Raw genomic sequence first — 18,229 nt, 5'->3', positions numbered from 1 at the left:
TCATTTTCCCCTTGCTTCCGCAGACGGCTACTTTTTTCTTTTTCTTTCCTTTTGCTTGTTAATGACGTCATCACAAAATTACTATATAAGACGTCACAAACGCGACAATCGTTCTCTTGCTCATTTCTGACAGCGTCACGTCGTGCTGCTCCACCGGCTGCGCAGCGCGCTTTTACACAACATGCTGCGTTTCAAAGGTAAGTCTTCACAATTCCTTAACCTTTTAAAACTAACTGCTTTTGCTCTCTTTCAGCGTCAACTTGCACTTTGGACGTGCTTACGCCTAGCTACCATGCAAGCTAAAAAGCGAGCGTTGGCAGGAAACTTCTCCGACCTTAAATTGCATCAAACGCAGTTTTGCTGCCCAAGGTAAGACAAAACGTTTGCAGAAATTCACAACAGAATCTAATCAAGTGGTCTAATATCTGTCTACAGGTGCGACTCTTCAAAACGAGCCTCAAGTAACCTCCTTTCTGTTCGAATAATGTGGATTTAATCGACTGCATCTAATTGTCCATTTCTGCCCACAGGTCTGCATCTGCAACAAAAGACCCAGATTGACTGGAAAAAGGCAAAAAACACGTTTTTATTAGAAGAACAATTGACCAAAGTATTTTAATTGTTGGTTTTTGTTTGTCTGCAGGTTTCAAACTGGCCGGCTTGCAGTTCTGAGCACCCCGACTTCACGAGAGGTTTGCAAGTCTACTCTTGCTATCAAACCAGCTCGTATGACTGAGAATTTAACACCATGTATGTTAAATTTAACGTTACCTTGTCTTTCAGGCCAACAAATTGCGGTTGGAGAGAAGTCCAGAGCTTCCCCTGCCTTCATTCTTCATTGGTGAAACACGTGCTCACTTTCATACATGAACAATTGTTTGGTTAGATTTATTTCAGGGTGTGCATTCTCTTCCCGTTTTGTCCACCAGGGGGAGCCAAAGGACCTGGTACCTGTCCCCTACATGGATTGAAGTCAAAGCGCCAGGTTTAAAACTATTGCAATGACAAATTTGACAAATCAAAGTGCTTGACCAGTTTGTTGTTTCAGGTGGTGATGGTCCAGGCAGTCAGGAAACAAGGAATCATGATCTTCCAGTCCTGGCAGGTGACTGAACTTTGCAAATGTGGCATGGTAAGAACACTAACCTGCTTTTTCTTTGTCTCAATGCAGTGCAGCTTCCAGTAAAAGTGCCGCAATGACTCTCCACCTGCTAGGCCAAGAAATTCTCCAAAACCATGCCAAAGGTTTCAAGGCTGTTAACATTTTCAGTGTTGCAAATCAACTTGCTTGACTGTTTCCGCATTTGTGTGCAGGTGTCAGTCCAGGAGAGGCTCTGCAACATTTCAAGAGCTTGGCCAGATGTTTCTCATCTAATAAACGGCTTCAGCAGAAGATTCCTGTCTGCAGTTAAAAATAAAAATGGTAACCCTAAATTGAGTCAGTGTCAATGTTCCTTTTCTTTACAGGCAGAAGTGGCTTTTCCTGGTCCAGAAAGTGAAAAGCCTGCCACAGTTTGTGAGCACGTTCATCTGCCAGTGGAGTAGAAGCACCTGTGGCTCAAGCCAAACTATAGCAGGCGAGTCACTTTCTGGACTTGGATTTTCCCCCTGTGGTTGTTGCAGGTGAAATGAAACATTCCTGGTATGCTACTCGCTAAAAGCTATCTTTTTGGCAGGGGTACCTTCTTGCTGCCTGGAGAGCCCTCTGCTGGTAAGAGAAGGAAAGTACATTTCATTTCATCCACCATGTTCCAAAATTTGAATGAATGTTCTTTTTGTGTCCAGGGTGGTGCACTATCAAGTACCTGCTTGCAGCGGTGGCCAAGAATCAGCACAGCAGCTTGCTGGCAACACATCAGTTTTTGTTGCGTCCTTGCCTCAAAGTCAACCTGAGAAGTGGACAATATTTGCACTTAAGGTAATATGGTCATTGCACAGTCCCTATGACAACTTTGTTCCTATATATATTTTCTGACAGGTCGCAAGGAACAAGAGCAGCTTCCTGGTCATGCAGCTCTCAATACTTGATCACATGAACAACAAATCTTTCCCACTGGTAAGTTTCATGCTAAACTTTTTCCTGACTTTACTTTAGGCTTACAGGTTTCTTTTTGTCTTACCTCCAGGCGCAGACTCCTCGTCCCACTGGCTGACCACTTCACCATTCGTCCCACTGGCTGACCACTTCACCACTCGTCCCACTGGCCGACCACTTCACCATTCGTCCCGCTGGCTGACCACTTCACCACTCGTCCCGCTGGCCGACCACCTCACCACTCGTCCCACTGGCTGACCACTTCACCACTTGGCACCGAGCAGACTACCATCCAACTTCTGTTTTGTGATTGAATGTTTACTCTGCAAAAGAAATAAAGTTTGATTACAAAGAACACTTGAACTCTTAACTCTTTATTCTCAACTTTAAAAACATCTTAATTAAAAAAATTTAAAAAAACCTAAAAAAATTTTCCGATTTTATTTTTCCTTTTTTTTGATTTTTTTTTTTCCGGAATTTTTTCCAGAAATTTTTTTTCCCCATATTTTTTTGAAATGAGGCGGGTCAAAGCTGGAATACTGCTTCATGATTGGCTGAGGGCTCAGAAAGTGGGTGGAGCAATGAGAATGAAGGTCAGCGATTGGTGTAAAAGTGGGCGATGTTATGCAAATGAGGTGCGATGTGATTGGTGGAATATAAAGTGGGCGTGGTCTCATTAATTTGAAGCAACCTGATTGGTCAGAATGGCAAATACTGCGTTCTGATTGGCTGTCGAGAAAGTGGGCGTGGTTATGCAAATTTATGCAAATTCGTGCTGCGCTGTGATTGGTCAGACTGAATTTTGGTAGAAGTAGGAGGCGGGGAAAGTGACACTTAGGTTTTTTAAGGCAGTTTTCAGTCTTGAGGTGAGCGTTGCCCTTGTGTCACTGCCATGGACATAGGTTTTTGACTGTTACGCTCCATCTCACATGACTCAAAGTGACAGGAGTCCTGTGAAATGGGAGAGTAACGGTCAAAAACCCATGTCCATGGCAGTGACAGAAGGACAACACTCACCTCAAGACTGAAGACTGCCTTTGAAAGCAAATCTGCTCATAAAAACACTAAGACTTGCATTCCAGTTGATTAATTTATATGACAGAAAAGCAGTTTGAAAACATTTGAGCAGTCAAAGTTTGTGTGAGACTAATATAGTTGCACACAAAGATTGGCATTGACAGGCCTTGCATGGAAGCAGCAGTGTTTGATGAGCTCAGGTGAGATGTCACTTACTTCTGATGACCACTAGGGGGAAGGTGAGCACATTGAAACAGCTAACATCTCTCACCGGGACAAAAACTAAGTGCCAGCTACTGCATAACATCATCACACACTTTTGGATGTGTTTTTCAATGACATTGATGCAAACCAAGTTAGTTGAATACAAATCAAATGTATATTTCTGACTAACCTGGTTTGCATCAATTTCATTAAAAACACATCTAGAGGTGTTTGATGTTTAACTTGTGCAGTAGCTGGCACTTAGTTTTTGGCCCATTTAGCAATGACAGACGTTCTCATGTGCTCACCTTCCCCCTGGTGGCCATTAGAAGTGACATGCAATGAGCACCTCAACCAAGGTTTCAAAGTCTAAGACTCAGCATCTCAACCAAGGATTCAAAGTCAAAGACTCAGTTTATGGGCCAAATGTTCTTTTTGTTAAACAATTTCCTTGACAGCTTTAATGACACACTCTCTTATTTTTAACACTTTATTTAACATCGAATATCACAAACTATGAAAGGACCGAAACAGCAAGAGAATACTCAACTATAGAGCATTAGCGCCTTCTGCGGGATACATGTTGTACTGCACCCACCCCACATAATGTCTTTTGACCACAACTTCTGAAACTAATGGCCCATCTGCTGTTACCCACTACCTAATTCACGTGGAAACCGTCAAATAACTCAAAGCACGCATTAAATTATCTTTACAAAATAATATTACATATCATTAGACTTGTTGATGATTTTCTCTAGTCACCGAAGGGATACTACTCCATATTAAAAAAGAAGGAAACACAACATGCAGTACCTTTCGAAAATATGTTGGCGTCTAGATGTTCTGATAGACGACCAGCAACCGACGTTGAGCCTCAACTCTTGTAGTTTGGACATCAGCTTTTGCGTGGAAAACATTCAAAAACAACATGGAAGTCAAACGCTTTTTCCTAATTAACGTTTGATCGACAGCTGAGTGGTACTTGTGGGCGGGGTCGTGACAAGCCACCTTTGTTGATATTGTTCTACGATAGCTAGCTAGCTAGCTAGCTAGCGAGCTACAAACAAACTCGAGGAGCTCGTGTCGTAATGATGCTCCTGCGTATTGAATGAATGAATGAATGAATATTTATTTCGAACATGATTTAAAGAATAAAAAACAATAAAAAACAAACAATATACATCACTGTTCGAAAAGGAGTAGGAAGAAGCCTAAGCTTATCATGTCCTACCCCTATCCATCACTTAGTTCCAAGTGAGTACATTAAGATTCAAGATTCAAGAATTTTTATTCGCCATGTTTGAGCGTGCCAAACAAGGAATTTGACTTCGATATATCACAGCCTCTGGTTAACATTTAAGTGACTAACAACACTCAGGACATGTGTGAAAAATGACAAATATTCTCAAGCATCCCCTGATTTTAAACTTCCAAAAAACTGCCCGACAATTAAACAATTTCCGACAGCTTTAATGATACACTCTCTTATTTTTAACACTTTACTTTACATCGAATATCACAAACTATGAAAGGACCGAAACAGTAACAGAATACTCAACTATAGTCCATTAGCGCCCTCTGCGGGAAACATGTGTGTAATGCACCTACCCCACATAATGTCTTTTGACCACAACTTCTGAAACTAATGGCCCATCTACCTAATTCACCTGGAAACCGTCAAATAACTCAAAGCACGCATTAAATTATCTTTACAAAATAATATTGCGTCTCATTTGACTTGTTGATGATCTTCTCTAGTCACCGAAGGGATAATACTCAATATAAAAAAAGAAGGAAACACAACATGCAGTACCTTTCGAAAATATGTTGGCGTCTCGATCAGTGGTTCTTAACCTGGGTTCGATCGATCCGTAGGGGTTCGGTGAGTCGGCTTCAGGGGTTCGGCAGAGCTGATATGTCATTGGATCCAGTTTTTAGGTGCATTACTGCCACCTACTGTGTTGGAGTGTAAACATAATTTACGGTGTAAATACATTTTATTCGATCTTTTTGATGGATTTTTCTTTCATTTACGGATGATTGATCGAAAGCGTCCATGGTTTTGTGTGAAATATTTATTTAAAGGGCATAAAAGTGTTAGAACGTTACATATGTACAATAATCTACACCAGTGACAAAAGTCACACACTGTGCTTTAAACAGTAAAACAATATTAACAAAATCGTAACCTCAAAGTTGAGGCTAAAGGAAAATAATATTAACATGAATGTGTTAAATATAAAGTTTATAATATGACAAATGTTCTTCTCCAAATAAACAAAAAGGATAGATTCTTAGCAATTGTTTGTATCAAAACGTACATTTCCAACATGTTGTCCACTAAAGAAAATAAGATTTTGCTGACATATTCAGCAGTACACGACAAATGTAAGCAGCTTAAGGGGCGGCGCTAAATGGGCGTGGTGGCGTTGGCCCACTCGGGGAAGGAGTCCAGAGAGAACAAGACGCGACCCCAGGTGTTGATGGCCACGCTGATGCACACAATGCCGATGACGTTCATCACCACGCCAGTTTTTGCCTGCAGGGAGCGAATTATGTGGCTAACAATTCTCATGTGGCTAATCTGATATCTTTTCTGGCATTTTTATCCAACTAATGTGTCGCATGTGTCTGGCCTATATGTTTAGACTTACCATATCGGCTACTTTGAGGTACCCTGAAGAGAAGACGATGGCGTTGGGAGGCGTGGCCACGGGCAGCATGAAGGCGAACGACGCGCTCAAGGTGCACGGGATCATCACGTACAAAGGATTCACGCTGATGGACTGAGACTGCCACAAGCACGTTACATAACAACAACAAAAGAAGAAGAAAAAACGTTGAGTGGTTTCCAAACATGTCTGGTACATAAAATTATCTTTGGAAAATTGACAACACTTGTCACTTTTCACGATGATCATAAATTACCATGGAAGCCAGGATCGGCAGGAGGAGCGTTGCCGTGGCCACGTTGCTGGCGCACTCTGTGAAGGTGGCAGTGAGGAGGCACAGGACCACGGTGATGGCCCACGGCGGGATGGAGTGAAGTGGCGTCATCTGGGAGCCCAACCAGCGCGATAAACCGGATTCCTGAACGACACACCCAAATCCAATCATTACCGATTTGCAATTGGCTACCCAGCGCCACCACTTCGAGTCAGAGCTGCTTGTAGCTCACCTCGCTGCCTTTGGCCAGCGCAAAGCCTCCGCCCAGCAGCAGCACGATGTTCCACGGAATCTTGGCCTGCGCCACCTTCCACGTCAACAGCGGGGGGGCGGGGCCTCGGGACACCTGCGCGTCTGATGGGACGGACCAGTACAAAAGCTTTCACCTCGGAGAATCAACTTGAATAATGAGGCCACACGTATGCGTGTCACTGACCCGAGTCTGAGTTTTGCCTCCAGTAGCAGAGATATTTGGGCGGCTGGGACGGCAGGATGAACAGTAAGAGCGCCACCATGAGGGAGACAGTGGCGTCCGTGACGAACCTGCGGAGATGTCACGAGTTTCAAAATGTGTTTTTCCTCCTTTTGCCCACCAGGGAGCAGTATAATACAGACATATCCTAAGCCACAGCAATAACAGTTGTTCTTCACAGAGGATAAAGAATACATACATGTTATTATTGTCATGTTGTCTGCTTACATGTATTATCATGCGGAGAAAAAAGTACAGGTCATACAAACAGTTAGCAGTTAGTGATAAGAAAAGGTGGTACGGGAAATTATTCTGGTCCACGTGTTTTTGAGATCTGGTGTTGTTTTTGGCCTTGCGACACAGAGGTCAAGTTCACTTCCTGTTGCAGCACAGCGCAAATATTGAAATTACATGCATGCGCGCCGCGTGGACGCTCTTTGGTGTTTATGCAGAGTGCAAGTGAAAGGTCATTAGTCGACGTGATTATGTAACCTGGCAGCGACTTCATGAATGAACATGAATGGCGTCCACGTTCGTTCACTTTAAAGGGTCAAAGATTTCGATTGACACATAGCACTGGCCCCACACGAGGCTTGATGGATGGATATATACTGAACCCTTGCGATACGTGTGACCTGACCTCTCTCGAGTTTGATTCGCAATCAAAAATTTAAGCTAGAATTTATGAACAAATAATCAAACCAAAGCATATTGTGGACTTGAGAGAATCACATTGCTTTGCCTTCCAAAAGATGATTTAGCTTGATGCTAACAAAATTTTCAAAACGCATCGGCAAGCTAACAAATAGCATCAACTTAGCAGTTACAACACTTTAAGCAACGATTATTTGAACTCGAACTTTGGAGCAACACATAGACACGCGATAACAATAGTTGTGAAAATCTTTGTTTGTCTTTCCAATTGCTCAATACTGCCCCTGGTGGCCAAGTTAAATCTCACACTCACCAGAAAGAGCTGCAATATGTTATTGGCATAAGTTTGTGTAAAAAAAAAAACATCTGAAAAATGGGCTGACTCACTCTGCGTCGGCGTTGAACACCCGCGAGGCCCAGCCGTCCACGAAGCGCGGCTCCCGTGTGAACCACAGCACCACCATGAGGAGGAAGAGCGCCATCACGTTGGCCTCGCCGTAGGTCATGGGACCTAAGCGCTGGTGCTCTTCTCCGATGGCATCGCGCGCCGCTTGCTCCTTCGCCTTCTGCCCCGCCCCGCACGACCACGCCCCCCACAGGCTGACCATCAAACGATAGAGGAGGTAGAAAGCATAGTGTACACATTGTGAACATGGAGAGGAGTTTGCAGAACATATTGTAGATAAGATGAGAAGAACAGGTGTGGTATGCATGGAAACAGAACAGATGAAAAAATATGTAGGAAGACGTACCGATATTGTGCACATAGTTAAGACCAGCTAGCTAGCATGCTAGCTGCCAGATAGACACGATTGATAGAGGAGTAAACATCGATGGCGCAATAGATGACAACATAGATAAGAGGTCAGGTCATGTAGATGTAGTAGACATCGATAAGAAGTGGTGGATTCAGGACTGACCTGCGTCCTATGAAGACTTGCTGCAGGAGAATCCAGGCCATCGCGAGCATCATCATCATGGTAGGGAAGGCGAAGACGAACCAGGATGCCGAGTTGATGACACCGCCGCTCTGTGGGAACAGCCTGACGCCGGACGTGACAATAAGAGCGTCGCCTGAGCACGCTAGCGCGTTAGCCGGCACTCACTGGCTCATCTGACCCAGCAGAACCAGGTTGGGTCCAGTTCCGGTGAGCGTGGCGATGCCGCCGATGCTGGCCGCGTAGCACACGCTCAGCAGCAGGCCTTTGCTCAAACGCTTGCGTTCCTCATCCACCTCGTCCACCTCTTCTAACTCCGACGTGCTCAATGGGGCGGTAGGTGCACCCTGACCTTTCGGCGCAGATGGAGGTTTGTCCTGCGGTGGTACTTTGAGCGATGACATCGTCATGTCCTCGTGGGATGCCGTCTCAACTCCGGCTTCTCCCGTACCTTCGCCTGCATCAAAGAAATTCCATCAAACTTCCAATCACACCTACCGTGAACCTCCATGAAAAGACAGAAGGTTACTCACCCGTTCTTTCGGAAGCGTCCGCTTCAGGCATCTGGACGACAAACACGCTCTGCTTTCTAGAGGCGGCGTCTTCGCTCGTCTTCGCCAGTCCTTCCTCAACGTCGTCGTGGCCATGCAGTTGGTCCAGCACGGCGTGCACGATGGGGACCATCATGGCTGCCGTGGCCGTGTTGCTGATCCACATGGACAGGAACGCCGTCACGCTCATGAAGCCCAGCATCAGCCTGTCATAGCACAAGTCCATTCATTTAGATCTCCGCTTCAAATAACTTGTGTTTGTAGCGACATGCTAACACAACTAGCATCCATTGAAGCACACAACTCACAGTGAGGGTCTAACTCCCACCAGAAGTAGAACTTTGAGTGCGATGCGTTTGTGGAGGTTCCAGTGCTCCACGGCCACCGCCACCATCAGCCCGCCCACGAATAACATGTTGCTGTCTCGGAGGTACTGCATGCACACCTGCAGGGGGAGACACCTCAGAATTTATTCCCACTTATTGTCCTCTTTTATGTGTATGCGCACGCTTACGTCTTTGGACTGCATGATTCCGAGCAGTGGAAACAAGATGGTCGGAAGCAACGCGGTGACGGCCAGCGGCAAAACTTCGGTACACCAGAACAGCGCCATCAGCAGGATGACGTACGCGCACGCCGCCTCCTGCGCGCACACACAGATCATAATACATGTCAATGAAGTTGACGGGTGCCTATCGACTGTGTCAACATGAAGATGAAAAGTGTTTGGATGGAGAACGTGAGACTTGTTGCCTCAACGTATGACGTTTCAAAAGATTGCATCGGGAAGGCCAAAATGCCAGCCGTGACATGTGATGAAGATGAGGAGAAGCGTGAGAAAGCAGCAAAGGCTGCTGGGAGGACCCGCTGAGCGCAAACACACCACTTTGGTTTCATTTACCGCGCCGTGCACACATGCATGTGCACGTGCTCTCACACACGTGCACACGGCGGGTCGTGCATGAGGGAAGGAGGGGGGGACAATATAGCGATGAAGAATGAGAAGGTCGCTGAACTTGGAGCCGTCGATGTACTGGTCAATCAATGACAGCCACGATGGGGCCAGAAAGGTTCACGAATGAAAAATGTCGTGAAACGTGTTCCTAAAAAGAAAAACTTGAGGATAAACACATTTAGAAAGTGAGAATGTTTGGAAAGTGCCACTTAAATGACAAAAATTAATGTTACATTAAAAATAGTTTTGAAGAAGTAAAATCGATATTAAATCTTTACGTTGAAAATGAATATTTTGAATGAACGGAACACCGTTTACCGGAATTACCGTGTACAACAATTATAAGTGCTGTAAATGAAATGTTTAAATGAATAAATATGGTAATGAAAAATGAAATTATAACCATAAATGTCAAGTCAATAAAACAGGTTTAGAAATAAAAACATTTAAATGTATAAGAACGTTAAAAGAATAAAAAATAAATAATAATGTTTAGAAATGGACATTAAAATGAATAAAAATGGTTTGAATTGATGAAAAAATTAAAATAAATAAATTACGTTAACAAAATAAAACAACAATTGAATGACACTCATGCATAAACACAAAATCAAATTCAATAAAACAATTTTTGTGTGTGACTGTGTCTCACCTTGGTGCTGAGGGCGAGCGGCAGCAGGAGCAGCGGACCAAAGGCCACGATCAAGACGCTCTTGAGACGCCACACAACGCGGAACATCCGCACCCGCAGGGGAAGGACCGCCATCGAGCAGGAGGACAACAATGACGATGACGAGCGACAATCTACGGCTCCTGACTTCTCTCTGCCTTCAACGCGCTCCCCATTCAAGCTAAATAGTAACCTGTCGCGTGCACGCGCACGAGCATGCGCACGCACAAAGCAAAGAGAAAGCGGGAAAGTTGAGCTGGTGGTGGCCTTCGTCGCTGCATGATGAAGACTGGGAAGTGATGAAGCTGCTCAAAGACAACCAATGAATGAATGAGTGGATGAATAGTCGAAGGAATGAAAGATTGTCAAATAAATGATGAATACATGAATGACCAATAAATGAAAGAAAATGATTAAACGACTGATAAAGGACAATGAATAAGAAATTAAAGAATGTTGAAGGATCTACTTTGGAAACTTTGAGTATCGTTAAGTAAAGTTGTGATGCGAGTTTGCTGCCATCTAGCGGCCACCACATTCCCAGTCGGGGTCGGACAGTGCAATCCCGCCGGTGCCTTGAGATTCGAATCCGTTCCGTGGACTAACATTTATGTGAACGCACATACAAATGTTGACATGTCGCGTGAACGCACATCCATGTCCGTGCACGAATGGACAACCGTGTTTTCGTGACGTGTCCAACGTGAGCGGACAGCCAGAACGTTTCAATGTTTGAACAAACAAGCCCGAGCAGAAGCAGAGAGGAAAGAGTTTGCGGTCACCATCCCGTTATGAGGATTGCGCGTCCGTCTGGGCCGCGCGTCCCCGCTCGGGATCGAGCTGGCGACGTGCGCGCGCTTCGCTGTCACGCGCGGCGACGTGGAGCGAGAGAGCAAGGCTGCTGCGAGGTGAGTGCGCGTCAATCAATTCTTCCGATCTTTTCTTTCCATTCCTATTTTTTTTTTTTTTTACTTGACCACCTGGGCGCGCCACATAACCCAAAGTGCCAAACACTCGAATTAAGTCCAATTGCGTACCTATTTTGATCTTTTTTCGCGTTGACATACTCGGGAGGCTCAATTTTGGGGGGGTGGTAACGTGACATCACCAGTAGATGGACCACGTGACCGTCGCGCAAAAGTACTGTACCTGGGCAAAAAAAAAAAAAAAAGATTGGTTAAAGTATCGACAGAACTACCAATACATGATTAATATAAAAGCTAGTTTAGTTGTAGCAACTTTGCGTTTGTTCCATCAGTGGTTGTGCTGGCGACGAAAAGAATGCGCGTTCTTCTGCACACGGCACCAAAATGTTTGAAATGGACTTAATTACCAATTTCAATAAGAGTAAGAAAGTACAGAGTATTTGTACTCGATTACTTCTCTTCCCTGCGTGTTCGTGTCGAGCGACGAGCACTTTGACCTTCTTGGCAACGTTCTGGGGATCAAGTCACGTGACCGAGGGGCGTGCAAACATGTTGTTCTTTTTTTCTTTTTTACTTCGAAATCTCTTATTTTTGTTCTCTGCCGCGCCAGCACATGCGTCAAAGGTTTCTCACCCATAACAAATAACAGAACTGAAAAATTATTTTTGTCAAGTGGAATAAATCAGAGTTGTGAAAATTAATGCAAAAAAACCCCCAACAATAAACAAATCAAATACTAGCGGGACTAAAAATGAACTAAAACGTAATTTCGGTGTGTTTCAGGATGAAGCCGACAACCCCCCTCCTGCTTTTGGGCTTGCTGGTCTTGGTTTTGGTTCAGGTATCGTCTACATGGTGAATTAATGTGGACGATGAAACCATTCCACAATCTAAAAACAAGCTCCGAGCTACGTGTGTGTGCGTGTGTGTACATGTTGACACGGGCACTTGCCTTTCTGATCCAGGCTCAGACGGTGGAGAACGAGCCAGCAGGCGGCGAGGATGAACAAACGGAACACGTGGAGCTCTTCACCACACCTGCCACCAAGATGGCCGCCGCCACCTCTGACTTTGGCTACAACCTTTTCCGTGCGCTGGCAGCCCAGCAGGACAACGCCAATGTGGTTCTCGCGCCCATCAGCGTCTCTGCGGTCCTCACCCAACTGGCCTTGGGTGAGCACATATCACTCGAAATATCAAGCTCGGATCTAATGCGGTCGGTTCCACAGGAGCTTCTGAGCGTGGCGAGAGGCAGCTGTTCCGGGCCTTGAGGTACCACGCCCTGCAGGACCCTCAGCTCCACAACACCCTGAGGGACCTCCTGACCTCTGTTAAGACGGGCAACAAAGGATTCAGCGCGGCGGCCCGCCTCTACCTGGCCAGACGTGAGTCCTCGTGACCCGAACGTGCTCGTCTTGACGCATTCCGTGACGCCATGTGATGTTTTCTCTCAGGTCTGCGCCTCAAGCAGGAGTTCTTCACCGCTGTGGAGCAGCAGTATGGTATTCGACCTAAAGCCCTGCAGGGGGGGAGTCAAGACACCAAGGAGATCAACAACTGGGTCGCCACGGAGACTGGCAACAAGGTGCAGCGCCTCCTAGCCAAGCCCCTGCCTAGGAACCCTGGAGTCAACGCCGTGGCTGGGGCCTACTTTAAAGGTAAGGAGAACCATCACAACATTGTGAAGAGCAATCAATAGTGAGAACAACCAAAATTTGCTCACCAAACAGGGAAGTGGATGACGGCGTTCCAGCCTCAATCCTTGCAGAACTTCCAGCAGGAGGGCAAAGCGCCCGTCCGGGTTCCCATGATGCAGCAGGAGCACTACCCCATCAAGATGGGCGTGGATTCCGACCTGAGCTGCACAGTAAGCGGGGAAGCAGCTCCTCCGCCCCCTTTTGGCCACACCCACCAACCTCCACCTTCTTGCTCAAGATTGCGCAGATCCTCCTGCAGAACCAGGTGAGCATGTTTGTGTTCCTGCCTCGTGAAGTGACGTCCAACCTGACCGCCCTGGAGGAGACGCTGACGGCCGAGTTTGTGCAAGACCTGAGCAACACGCTGCACGCCACGCACGTCACCCTCACCATGCCCGTCCTCAAGTTCGGGTACGCCACGGACCTCATGACGCTGCTCCCTGCCCTGGGTGAGTCCTTGGTGGATTGGACCTGGGATGCCTCTAAAGATGTCTCCAGGGGAGCGAGCGTTCCTCAACCCAAAGTCGTCTATTCACACTTAGCTCCGCCCCTTCCTCCCTACAGGGCTCACGGATTGGCTAGCTGACCAGGACTTGGAGAAGATCTCAGCACAGCCCGCCAAGCTGGTCACCATTTATCATAAGGTCGTCATGGAGACGGAACCCGATGGCGAGCAGTCGGCACCCGCCACCTCCACCACTAGTCACCTGACCTACCGCGTCGACCGTCCCTTCCTCTTCCTCCTTCGCGACGAGGCCTCGGGAGCCTTGCTCCTCGTTGGCAGAGTGATCAATCCCAAGGACCTGACCATGTAACACACATACACATCAACACACACATACGCACACACACACACACACACACACACTCTTAGCAGGTCCTAGGAGGGCAATGAGGATGAAACGTGATTTATCATTAACGTTGTCACTTGTGGTACATTTGTGTGACGTTACAAAATAAACATAACAATGGGAAAAAAAATAACACCCATGCTTTTTTTTTTTTTTTTTACTCATCAACTTTGACCTCTAGCGTAAGACAAGATACAAAATATTTGAGTGAAAACAACACTTATAAATGGTGAACTCTCCACATGTGGATCAGATCATATAAACACACATTTTCCACTGCTCTCCTCCCGTCGATGAGGAGTGTGTGTGTGTGTGTGCGCATACACACACCATGTGGTTTTGATTTTATCGTCACATTCCTTAGGTTGGGCCAGTGTTGGAAAATGTATTTAAGAAAACGCTTCCTGTCTTCTATCTGATTCAACAAGTCAGGAACAACACAGAAAAAAGGAAAAACTAAAAGAAAGTAATTTTGATGTTGAAATCATGGACACACTCTTAAAAATGTTTCGTTGATAAAAAAAAAAAAGCACCGAAGCAAACACGCAAATCAGCCACAAATCCGCACACGCACTCACACAAATACTTGCCGGACTTTTAAGTACATGGCGGCTGCTTGCAGAAGGGCCGCCTGACACAAAATGGCGGCATGGGAGCTGCCTAGCTTGAAGCGTGCCGGGAAATAGCCCGGTTGACTGAATGTCTCCAGTGGACGTCTGTGGAACTGCGTGTGGAACGTGTCTTTTGGACCTTCCTCAGGTGTGTCCCGGCTTGACTTGCAGTTCCTTGTCATGCTCGTTCACCAGCTCATAGATCTTTTGATCGGATTCCTCGGGGCTCGCGAGATCCGCCCTCTTCCTGTGCAGGACCAGCGCCGTAAAGAAGAAGCACAGAAGGCCTCCGCACATGAACAGCCCCTGGACGCCCAAAAATCTGCACAGACAAGTCAAATAATATTTTAAATGAAGTCAAATAGACCTTTGGTGACCTTTTGACCTCCAACTTTTCAATCTTCCGCAAGAACAGCAAAATTCACAACTTTTGAAAAGAGACTGGCCTGTGTCTGAAGTGGTCCAAGTCATAGTAGAGACAGGAAGTCTGCTTCCCGCACTTCCTGTCCCACCGGACGCACGTGGAATCGATGACGGAGCCGTACACGACCGGGCAGGGCATGAAGGCTGCGCAGGCCACAACGAAATTGAGGCATGAGAACGTGCCTGGTCATGTGACCACCTCATCCAACTCACCCAGGACCCTGAAGAGCATGTACTGGATGCCCACTGCCAAAGACTTGTCACGTGCTGATACCGTCCTATTCATGCACGTAGCGTTAGCAGCCATCTCGGCGGACATTTTGTCGGCTTCTGGAATCTTCTTACCTCAGGATGATGACGTAGGATGGCGTCTGGGAGAAGGACGCCATGAAACAGGTGGCGGCCATCAGGCCCACGAAAGGCAACAGGAGGTGGCCGCACCCGCTGCCGCACGTCCCGGGCGTGGCCCAGCCGCTGGCCCCGCCCACGCAGCGACACTCCGTGAAGTTCTGTGTGGAAAAAGGACATTTTTTCACCGCCGACGCCCCCTTTAGGCCACAATGTTCCTTACGATGACTTTGTTGGTGCTATCTGTTTCCATGGCGACACAGCCAGCAAGACAAGGAGACGTGAACTCAACACCGTCGGACCCGCACACGGGATGGAACGATTCCGGGACACACTGACATGTCGAGCTGCAACCCGTTGTTGCCGTACTTCTGACAAGCGCACACACACAGACACACACTTTGATTCTGTTTTGGTTCTGTTACTGGTTGTCTGATTTTGATGTCGGTTTATGTTTGCCGTTTTGTTACCGAGGCGGAAAGACCCCATCGACCTTCTGCGTTGGGCAGCCCATGAAGATCAGAGGGAAGCCACAGCAAAGGCTGAGCAAGATGGCGACAGCGCAGATCTTGCTGGCGGCGCCGACACCGAGAGTCCAGCGCCGCATCATAACTCCGCCTAACATGGTTCCCAACACGGCCAGAGGAATGCTCACGCCACCTTGGAAGAAGATAACGGTCGGTGGAAGGAAACACGTTGGCGCGTGCGTGAACACACACACACCGATCATCACGTTAGAGAAGGCTGCCGGCTGGCTGAATTGCTTTTCGATGAACTTGGCCATGAAGGTGGCGAGGCCGGCCACCATGGCGGCCAGGTTGACTTGCGCCAGGACCACCAGAAGGTAGACGGGACTCCGCAAGGTCCGACACAACATGCTGGGAAAGCCTTAATGAAACACACATGACGTTCAGACCAGACAAGAAAGCTGCAGACAGGAACCAGACGCTGACTTTTGAGGAAGTGCAGAAGGCCGAGTTCCTGGAAAACATCCGGCTGCCGTTTTTCTTCTGCCTCCGACTCATCCTGCGCGAGCACAATAAAGGTCATGTGAGCACACAAAGGTGATGAAGGTGCCACGCCAGCAATGTCCACCTAACCTCGGGACGCATGTTCCTAGGGAAGAAGAAGTATGGGAGGGCGACCACAAAAAGAAGACAAGATGCCACCAGGAAGCCGAGCCACCAGGCGCCTACCCAGCGCAGGTCGCTGCGATCCAACTCCACATCGGCTGTAGCGTCGGACAGAAGAAGCATAAAGCATCTCAGATGACGTATAAATACATCAAAGTAGGCCGAGGTGCGTCGAAATCAATGCAAACCTGCAGACATCTTGTCAAAGTCGACGTAGAAGCGCAACAGGAAGGCTCCGCCCAGAAAGCCGAAGGCGGGGCCGACGGCGGTGACGGCTAACAAGATGCCTGACACAAATAACGCCGTCCTGAATATCTGACGCAATCACGCCGAGTCTGGCGGGCGGCAGCAAACCGAGGTAGAGAGGTGAGTTCTTCTTGCTAGCGTGGTCATCGATGTAGGAGATGCCAAAAGGCTGCAGTGGTGCCGAGGCCACGCCCAGCAGTAGTTGAGCAAATAGCAGTAGAGCGTAGATGCCCTCGTGGGCGGAGCCTTCCTGCTCCACGCAGCTCCGGTTGGACGATGGCGTGGCGGCGAGGAGGCTCTCCACGTGACACAGTTCGGAACTGTTCCGAGTAACTGCAAGTTAACACAAGTACATGTACTCGAGTACTTTTGCCACAATGTCCAGAACGCTAACGGCGCATGGGTCAGAACTCACGGCCATTACGGTAGCTTTGGCCGCCGCCGGCGCGGTACGGTCCGCCAAGGAAATGCGGCAACGCCATGAGCAGCGAGGCCAAACCTGCCAAGAGGGCGCCCAAGCCAATCATGCGAGGGCGGTGAACACGACTCCCCAGGAAGCTGACGAAGACGATCAGCAACGTGTTGCCCACCTGGAAGACGGATAAGGGTCCTCATTGGTACTTTCTGGACTGTAACCTTCACTATATAGTTACGCCGACCTCGTTGAAGGCGGCCAGGAGCCCCGACTTCTGACTGGAGAGACCGTAGCGCCGCTCGATGGTAGAAATGGAGCTCTTCATGTAGCCCGACACCAGGAGCTGCGAGAGCTGCAGCGCGCTGTGACACGCCACGAAAACCTGCGTGCCAAAACACCCACTTGAAATGTGGAATCTCGAGTGTGGAAAGAGAAAGCAAAACGTTTTGATCCATAGACCAGTTTTGATTACATGTGCATCACAGCAGCGAAAACAAATCTCATGAAATCCAACAGGAAGTCAGCCATTTTAGATGAATGGACTCAAAATCTGCAGAAGCGTCTTTCATGACAGGATGAAATTATTGATACCTTGACGCTGCTGAAGACACCCCTGCTCCTCACTTGTGCTTCCATGACGGACAGGACGGAACCAGGCTAAGGCGCACAAAGGGCGGTGTGACGTCAAACCGTGTCCACGTCACGTGGACTTCCCTTGAAGAAGCAGCTAATCACAGGTGGAATATATCATGCAGGCTTTTCCTCCACCTTCTACGCGAGCGAGATTTTGTTTCTGCATTTAAAGGGCGCGTTCAACTCCGCACGCAGCAATTGCGCAGAAGTTTAAAGCGCCTTCATCATTATCACGAGACTGCACGGACGGTCCAGAAAAAGACGAGAAAAAATGACACTCACTGTGAAGGGGGTGGTGAAGATGATTATGATGATGGTGAAGAGGAGCAGCTTGTTCCCGTCAAGACGGAGAGGAAATCGAGGAGGGGCGCAGGGGAGGAGGAGGAGTCTAATGGAATTTGAACCTTGATGCCACAGAGACAAGGGGTGGACGAGTACATGTTAAATGTTTCAAAGTTAAGATAACAGCAATTACGACATCACGGTCACTCGTCGGCCACC

At 47.5% G+C, this 18,229-nt stretch overlaps 3 protein-coding genes across 8 annotated transcripts; 1 reads left to right on the top strand and 2 right to left on the bottom strand.

Moving 5' to 3' along the window:
* Positions 1 to 5,316: 5,316 nt before the first annotated feature.
* Positions 5,317 to 12,317, bottom strand: LOC125982306 (Na(+)/citrate cotransporter). The gene is made up of 13 exons (XM_049742766.2): positions 11,483 to 12,317; positions 10,428 to 10,638; positions 9,335 to 9,463; positions 9,129 to 9,265; positions 8,803 to 9,026; positions 8,438 to 8,726; positions 8,252 to 8,374; positions 7,719 to 7,931; positions 6,642 to 6,748; positions 6,438 to 6,559; positions 6,188 to 6,349; positions 5,914 to 6,051; positions 5,317 to 5,798 (listed from the first exon to the last, which is right to left on the bottom strand). Exons 1-13 carry the CDS (start codon positions 11,548 to 11,550, stop codon positions 5,670 to 5,672), a joined length of 2,052 nt encoding a protein of 683 aa, XP_049598723.1. The 5' UTR covers positions 11,551 to 12,317; the 3' UTR covers positions 5,317 to 5,669.
* On the top strand, positions 11,254 to 14,052 carry serpinf1 (serpin peptidase inhibitor, clade F (alpha-2 antiplasmin, pigment epithelium derived factor), member 1). Its single transcript, XM_049742873.1, has 8 exons — positions 11,254 to 11,353; positions 12,155 to 12,212; positions 12,337 to 12,544; positions 12,601 to 12,756; positions 12,826 to 13,029; positions 13,102 to 13,238; positions 13,307 to 13,517; positions 13,633 to 14,052. Exons 2-8 carry the CDS (start codon positions 12,156 to 12,158, stop codon positions 13,881 to 13,883), a joined length of 1,224 nt encoding a protein of 407 aa, XP_049598830.1. The 5' UTR covers positions 11,254 to 11,353; position 12,155; the 3' UTR covers positions 13,884 to 14,052.
* On the bottom strand, positions 12,334 to 18,174 carry slco2b1 (solute carrier organic anion transporter family, member 2B1). Of its 6 annotated transcripts, none has more exons than XM_068653200.1 (17): positions 18,011 to 18,174; positions 17,687 to 17,822; positions 17,271 to 17,511; positions 17,096 to 17,179; positions 16,789 to 17,013; positions 16,623 to 16,721; positions 16,402 to 16,532; positions 16,255 to 16,327; positions 16,025 to 16,189; positions 15,772 to 15,961; positions 15,525 to 15,672; positions 15,299 to 15,462; positions 15,167 to 15,231; positions 14,977 to 15,097; positions 14,510 to 14,852; positions 13,095 to 13,871; positions 12,334 to 12,890 (listed from the first exon to the last, which is right to left on the bottom strand). In XM_068653200.1, the coding sequence occupies exons 2-15, from the start codon at positions 17,729 to 17,731 to the stop codon at positions 14,675 to 14,677; spliced, it is 1,929 nt and encodes a 642-aa protein (XP_068509301.1). In that variant the 5' UTR covers positions 17,732 to 17,822; positions 18,011 to 18,174; the 3' UTR covers positions 12,334 to 12,890; positions 13,095 to 13,871; positions 14,510 to 14,674. The 6 variants fall into 6 exon arrangements, with proteins under 6 accessions (XP_068509301.1, XP_068509303.1, XP_068509302.1 ...); XM_068653202.1 differs by having other exon boundaries at positions 17,096 to 17,270; positions 17,340 to 17,477; positions 18,011 to 18,173; XM_068653201.1 differs by having other exon boundaries at positions 17,687 to 17,809; positions 18,011 to 18,135.
* Positions 18,175 to 18,229: the final 55 nt, after the last annotated feature.

Source organism: Syngnathus scovelli, chromosome 15 (assembly GCF_024217435.2).
Source record: "Syngnathus scovelli strain Florida chromosome 15, RoL_Ssco_1.2, whole genome shotgun sequence".
NCBI classification, from domain to species: Eukaryota; Metazoa; Chordata; class Actinopteri; order Syngnathiformes; family Syngnathidae; genus Syngnathus; species Syngnathus scovelli.
Note: the sequence above shows the minus strand (reverse complement) of the source record. Positions and strands in the feature narration are given on the sequence as shown.